At 33.1% G+C, this 8,264-nt stretch overlaps 1 protein-coding gene across 1 annotated transcript in view; it reads left to right on the top strand.

Moving 5' to 3' along the window:
- HSD17B3 (hydroxysteroid 17-beta dehydrogenase 3) overlaps positions 1-7,824 on the top strand; it is a 636,754-nt gene extending 628,930 nt beyond the window's left edge. The window contains exon 12 of the mRNA XM_044058972.1: positions 6,960-7,824. Coding sequence (XP_043914907.1) covers positions 6,960-7,049 — 90 coding nt within the window. The 3' untranslated portion in view covers positions 7,050-7,824. The remainder of the gene's footprint in view (positions 1-6,959) is intronic.
- The last annotated feature ends 440 nt before the right edge of the window (positions 7,825-8,264 follow it).

The raw sequence follows: 8,264 nt of genomic DNA, 5'->3' as shown, positions 1-8,264 counted from the left end.
GATAGATACCGGACTGGAATATTTTAGTAACAGTCTGAGGAAACATTCTGCCCTCACTTGGGAGAAAATACAACTGATTGTGAGTATGATGAGTCTCATTTTGGAACATAACTATATTGAATTTCAAGGAAAATTGTTTCGACAAATAAGAGGCACTGCAATGGGAGCATCTTGTCCACCCATATACGCCAACCTTGTTATGTTGGAATGGGAAGAAACATTTCTGTTCCCCAGTAAGTACCATAAAAACATCATCCTATATACCCGTTTTTTAGATGATCTATTTATAATCTGGAAAGGTAAGAAGGATACCATAACTGAGTTCATACAATACATTAACAACACTACAGAATTTTTAAAATTCACACACACAGTTGAAGAAAAGGGAATTGCATATTTAGATACACACATAAGCAATAATGGGGCAGGATTTACTTCTAAATTATATAGGAAACAGACCCATTCAAATGACTACATTCATTTTGGAAGTTGCCATCCCCCTCACATATTTAAAAATATTGTGAAGGGACAGTGTGTGAGAGCAGTACGCATGTCATCCACACGAGAGCAAATGATATATGAATTAGAGTTTATACATGAATTATTTATGAAAAGAGGTTATCCTAAAGACATGTTAGACAATGTAACCCAGTATGTTAAGTTACAATGGGGTAAGAAATATTATCCATTATTAGGACACGAAGGATATTGTAATAAAACAAGTATAATATCAGAAAGAAAAGTATGTGTGATTATGTACAATATGTATAGTAACTCAGTTAAGGAAATTTTACGTAGATATTGGAAATTATTGTCTAATATGGAAGATGTAGGCAACATAGTTGGATTATACCCACAAGTTGTATACAAAACAGGTAAGAACCTTAAGAGAATAGTAGAAAGTGGGGATTATAAACACAAAAATGACAATATAGAAAAGGGTGCAACAAAAAAATGTGGAACATGTACACAATGTACACACATAAATGAAGATAAATGTATTAAGTTAGACAATATCATTAGAAGTACATGTAAATTTCAGGCTGGTAATTGTAATAGCCAGGGAGTTGTGTATTTGGCAAGGTGCACAATCTGTTCTGCCTATTATGTAGGCAAAACGGAAAGAAAACTAAAAACACGCATCTATGAGCATATGTATAAAATTAAGAAAAAAGATGATAAAAATGCTCTAAGTAAACACGTTAAAGATAAAGGTATAGAACACACTTTTAAATTTGCAATTCTTGAAACAGTGGATAGATCAATAGGTAGGGGAAATTGGAAAGCTAGATTAGGGGCATTAGAAAGTAAATGGCAAATTTGTTTAGATGCCACTACCAACCCCGGATTAAATGAATATATAAGTCTCAAACCTTTTTTGATATTGGGTGAATAATAATGTATATTATGCATATATATATATATTTTTATATATTTTATTTAGGAAGAACATTATGTATTAATGAGAAGCACATTATTGTCAACCATTGATTTTTAGTATCAAGGTTTTAGAAATCCAGTATATTTTTGTATATGTATATTTTGAATTAAGTTAGTTTTAAATTAAGTAGATGTAATTGTTGTGACTAATTTATAAATTACATAGATTTGGCGCCAAAATGGGTATATAAGGGATATGAAAGGTCTTATATGTTGGTTCTGATGAAGTCTGACGTGTACAGATGAAAGCGCTAAACCTGTTTCCAGTATTGTTATTTACTCGACAGTAGCAGTGTGCCAGTGTGGAATAAACATATATTTTTTTACTACAGTGTCTTGATACGTTTGTACAACAGAAATCTTGCTGCAATAGAGTGTGTAGACGAGCCCTGTTTGAGCTAAGAAGCGGCAGTTATCGGCTTGGTCTTCTCAGTAGTTCTTACTTTTATTTCTTCAGTGTTGCCATATGGCCGATTCAGCAGCTTCGGAGGCTTCATTGGATAGAGCCGACTACGCTACCTTGCGAGCTGACGTAACCTCTCTTCAAACGGATGTTGGTAAGCTTCTGATACTAGTAGGTAAGCTTACTGAAGCAATACAAGCGGGGAATCCTGATGTTAATTCCCCACAAAAACAACAACAACCAAAAGAAAGTACTTTTACACCGCCGTTCATAGCTGAACGGATACTGCTGAGCAGTCAGGATGACATACCTAACGGGCAAGGGGAACGCAAAACAGTGACTGTTCCAACACCAAATTTGGATATTAAAGAAACGATTGACAATGCCATTTCGGAGGCTGAATTCACGTTTGACTTTAGCCTTTTCCATCAGACGACGGAAAATTTGAGGCAGGGTGCCCGCCCTAAACAAAAGGAAAATATGAGGACTTATTCTAATGTTATTAGAAAAGGAACGGACACTATTAATAAAAAAGGTACTGTGATTTGTGATAATATTTCGAGCCCTAATATGGGCAGTAAATACAATATGAAACAAAGTTCTAAATATATTAATTCAATGAAATATAAGGAAAATAAGTCTACCAATGTAATGTCTGACTATTTATCCGAAGATTATGTATTTAATACAAGAAATGATGTTTTAAAAAATGATGTTCGAAAAGTAGATGAAAGATACAGGTCTAGTTCTGCGAATAGTAGTTTGAAATCTAAAATTTTTATTTTGGGAAAGAAGCTCATTCAATTAAAATGTACAAAATTGGATAATGCTTATCTAGAAAAGTGTATTAATGAGCAAATTGTACCAAAGGGGTTACGCTTCTTTAAACTCCCTTTAGGAATAGAGTACAAAGATGCCACGATTCAGGAGTTTAACAAACTATTTGATACCTTCGGTCACATGTACATGGAAACCATTATGAAATATAATGATGAGAAAATAGTGACCATTTTAAACGAAGTAGAAATGCTTAATGAGGAAATTATAAATGATTGTGATTTCGAGGATTGGTATGAATTGTATTCGAAACAATTTCAGACAGCGAGTAACAGAGTTAGAAATGTATACAACAGAAAGATGTACAAGATAGAGAGGGATATCGACCTATATAGGACAGGGAGAACATATATTTGGCCTCATAAGCGGATGGAACAAAATAGAGGGAGAGAAAAATTCAATACACATGTTAGACATGAGGAGGATGAAAATTTTCAAGGGGGAAGATTCTACCCAGCTCCCATAAAACATCAGAGAAAGTATTAAGTAAAAGTTGTAAGAATAGAGATAAGAATGAGAAAAAGGACATCGTGAATTATGGTAAGGAAATAGAGAAAGTAGACAACATCCACAAAATCTTAGAAAGGAAAGATGTAGATTCCTATGAAGAAGGTAGACCTATTATACATGATCACAACGGTCTTAAGGTGTACAACTACACCAAGACCGAAATATCTAGTAGTTTCTTCTCTCTATTTAGCAAAGGTATGAAGTATATACCCAATGTAAGATTCAATCTATACGACACTATTAAGGAGATCAAATTATACTGTCGTAGGTTGAACCTTGCCATATTTTTCAAAAACAACAATAATGGACAGAAAGAACAGGAACAGGTTAACAAGTTAGTGAAAAGAAGTACCTTCATTCCACCACCTAATCCACAGGTAAATACATACGAACAAGTAGTGTGTAAAGAGGTATACGAACTATACAACAACATTAGAAAACATAATGACACTATAGCAAATTCACATGACAACCTAACTAAAGAAGAAAGAAAAACATTAGAAAATATAGTATGCAACAAGGACACCAGATCATGAAACCCGATAAGGAGGCGGGATTATTATCTATGATCAAAATGTATACGAGAGAGTGGTACAGGATATATTATTTAATTCAGGAAATTATGAGGAGTCATCAGTGAATCAAGTTAACATAGGACACAAACATATTGATATGGTTGTGGAAGAATACTTATTAGACTATAGAATAAATGAAGATATCTATAAATTTATAAGAAATGAACATCCTATACTGGCTAGAATAGTTTGCATTCCTAAGATCCACAAGAGTGTGACTAACCCCCCATTTAGACCTATCATATCTGGATCAAGGTCAAAAACTTTCAACATGGGGGTGGCCATCGATCAATGGACTAAACACGTTTATGGAAATGTACCACATCTGTTAAAAGATTCATGGCATTTTCTGAGTAAGCTTACAACTGAAGTATGGGACAAAGATATTATTTTTATTACTATAGATGTCAAAGACCTTTTTTCCTGTATCCCGATAGATACCGGACTGGAATATTTTAGTAACAGTCTGAGGAAACATTCTGCCCTCACTTGGGAGAAAATACAACTGATTGTGAGTATGATGAGTCTCATTTTGGAACATAACTATATTGAATTTCAAGGAAAATTGTTTCGACAAATAAGAGGCACTGCAATGGGAGCATCTTGTGCACCCATATACGCCAACCTTGTTATGTTGGAATGGGAAGAAACATTTCTGTTCCCCAGTAAGTACCATAAAAACATCATCCTATATACCCGTTTTTAGATGATCTATTTATAATCTGGAAAGGTAAGAAGGATACCATAACTGAGTTTATACAATACATTAACAACACTACAGAATTTTTAAAATTCACACACACAGTTGAAGAAAAGGGAATTGCATATTTAGATACACACATAAGCAATAATGGGGCAGGATTTACTTCTAAATTATATAGGAAACAGACCCATTCAAATGACTACATTCATTTTGGAAGTTGCCATCCCCCTCACATATTTAAAAATATTGTGAAGGGACAGTGTGTGAGAGCAGTACGCATGTCATCCACACGAGAGCAAATGATATATGAATTAGAGTTTATACATGAATTATTTATGAAAAGAGGTTATCCTAAAGACATGTTAGACAATGTAACCCAGTATGTTAAGTTACAATGGGGTAAGAAATATTATCCATTATTAGGACACGAAGGATATTGTAATAAAACAAGTATAATATCAGAAAGAAAAGTATGTGTGATTATGTACAATATGTATAGTAACTCAGTTAAGGAAATTTTACGTAGATATTGGAAATTATTGTCTAATATGGAAGATGTAGGCAACATAGTTGGATTATACCCACAAGTTGTATACAAAACAGGTAAGAACCTTAAGAGAATAGTAGAAAGTGGGGATTATAAACACAAAAATGACAATATAGAAAAGGGTGCAACAAAAAATGTGGAACATGTACACAATGTACACACATAAATGAAGATAAATGTATTAAGTTAGACAATATCATTAGAAGTACATGTAAATTTCAGGCTGGTAATTGTAATAGCCAGGGAGTTGTGTATTTGGCAAGGTGCACAATCTGTTCTGCCTATTATGTAGGCAAAACGGAAAGAAAACTAAAAACACGCATCTATGAGCATATGTATAAAATTAAGAAAAAAGATGATAAAAATGCTCTAAGTAAACACGTTAAAGATAAAGGTATAGAACACACTTTTAAATTTGCAATTCTTGAAACAGTGGATAGATCAATAGGTAGGGGAAATTGGAAAGCTAGATTAGGGGCATTAGAAAGTAAATGGCAAATTTGTTTAGATGCCACTACCAACCCCGGATTAAATGAATATATAAGTCTCAAACCTTTTTTGATATTGGGTGAATAATAATCTATATTATGCATATATATATATATATTTTTATATATTTTATTTAGGAAGAACATTATGTATTAATGATAAGCACATTATTGTCAACCATTGATTTTTAGTATCAAGGTTTTAGAAATCCAGTATATTTTTGTATATGTATATTTTGAATTAAGTTAGTTTTAAATTAAGTAGATGTAATTGTTGTGACTAATTTATAAATTACATAGATTTGGCGCCAAAATGGGTATATAAGGGATATGAAAGGTCTTATATGTTGGTTCTGATGAAGTCTGACGTGTACAGATGAAAGCGCTAAACCTGTTTCCAGTATTGTTATTTACTCGACAGTAGCAGTGTGCCAGTGTGGAATAAACATATATTTTTTTACTACAGTGTCTTGATACGTTTGTACAACAGAAATCTTGCTGCAATAGAGTGTGTAGACGAGCCCTGTTCGAGCTAAGAAGCGGCACATTATGAAACATGGCCAAATGAATCATAAGCTTAATGATCACAACCACCCTTATGTCTATCACTGCCTCTAAGTATGCCTGTCTTTTACAATACTCAGCCTTTCCACTTTCCTATACCTAAAAGTTTATGCCAGGTTACATCAAGAGTTGATTACATTTAGGTAGTCGCAGAATAAACATTTATGATGTTCATGGGTAGTTACTAGGGATGCATTCAAGGAGACTATCCTAACTGTCCCACAGGATTGACTGGTTAAGTGAGATGCTCAGAATCAAAAAGCAGGCAAATGAAGGCAAAGAGAATCAAAGGTTGGACGGCAGTAAGTGACCTTGTTAATAACCCACAGCCTTAATCCTCTGTGCCAATTGATGGACTACCATTCGAATTTCACACTGTCTTGCAATTCCAGATGCCAGAATGATGCAAGCTGTTTATCTGACAGCCTGACAACCTTTTCACAAAAAAAAAAAAATATCCTATAGTTCTACTGAATTCATGGCTAGTTTTGCAATCTAATATTTCAAAGTATTGAACAGAACTAAGGAAGATTATGCCTAAGGAAGATTATGCTAATGATATGGCAAACTGTACTAATGTATGTTTTAAAAGTGTTAGTCCACTGCACTCGTCTGAACCTGTACAACAAAGAAATATGACCAGTGTATTTACATTTAGAATAAAACAGCTGACTTTAGAAAGTACAAGTTTGTGTACGATTAGTTTATTCCATTTCTGGTTAATGCTTACCCAGTGTATTAGTCCATGATGTATTTTAAACAGACCTACAGATCCTTTTTAAAATGTTATTCACAAAGGATGTGTATTATATTGTATTAAATTATATTGTATTATATTATATTATATTGTACTTTTTACAGTTAATGTATGCATTTTCTTTTTTATTTGCAGGGATTCATTCTAAGCCGTATTCCACTGTGGATCATGCACACAGATAAGGCTCAGGAGAAAATGCTTACATGTTTGAAAGCATACTCTTAAAGAAGAAACCTTGCAAAAGCTACTGACCAAGATATAATCACAGAATATTATGTTAACAAGTGAACAACTGAGGTTATATTTTATGTGTATATTTTATGTTAAAGAACATTAACAATTGTGACTGATAAAAAATCCATGAATTAATGTCTATAAAAGTTAGATCTGTTTAACTTACGTTTTGCAATTCATGCTGTCAAGTCTGAGTGAAATCACAGATATCTGGGGATTCTTCTACAGTGTAAAGAAGGGAAGCTGAAGGACTAGTTACACAATGCATACTTGAGAATAGTGTGAATAAAAAGATCATAAGAAATGTGTCATTGAAATGTTGAGTGAGATGGGGGGACTAAGAAGAAATTAATTATTTTTAATTGTTTAAGCCAAAACCAAAATGCAGGTCCAATGACATCAAGGAATAGTTGTAAAAGAACACATTAAAAAGAAAAAGAAATAGATCTGTTGTACACTAAACACTGCAATGACTTCATTAAAATAAATCAAATAAGCAATTTCTTCTTCAGATAAATTTAGAAGACCCTGTCAGATTTGCCTTACTCATTAGCAGTGAACTCATATATAAATACAACTTATCACATGAAGATTTTGTTAAAAATAATGGTTCAGTGATCTTTGTTTAGGAATATATTTGAAATTATAACCTCATTTAAACATGGTAATACCCATGCATTTAACAGCACTTGTTATTTCATTGCTTTAGTACTCTTTCAGTGTCACAACCCTTTAGCCATAAATTCACATAATCCTTTATCTAAAATAAAATTCTTTCACAAGTGGGATATTGCTTCTGATGATTATAAATTGCATTATTTTAATTTTATTCTTTATTGAATGTATATATTCATAGATGATGTTTTAGCATTCTAGTTGTCTTACCAGTATAGAATGCATCACACCCAGAACATTCATTTTTTTAAATCACATTTGAAGATGTACATATAAAATAACCTGGAGAACTATATATTTAAATCTTAACATGTTGTGTATATGAGGCAGTATTCTAGATGTGATGCATTCTGTATTTGTCTCATTTTTTCCTTTATTCACATGTATTTTTATTTTATACTTTGGCACTCTATCTGCACTGCTCTGGCTTGCTTATCACCATCACTGACCATATGATAACCTGCAAGATGTCAGCTGCATGCCTGAGAATGGTGACATAACCAGGATCAGACACACAAGCAGCATTGTGAT

Source organism: Protopterus annectens, chromosome 17.part0 (assembly GCF_019279795.1).
Source record: "Protopterus annectens isolate FY-2018-M chromosome 17.part0, PAN1.0, whole genome shotgun sequence".
Lineage (NCBI taxonomy): Eukaryota > Metazoa > Chordata > Ceratodontiformes > Protopteridae > Protopterus > Protopterus annectens.
This window is presented reverse-complemented; position numbering and strand designations above follow the sequence as displayed.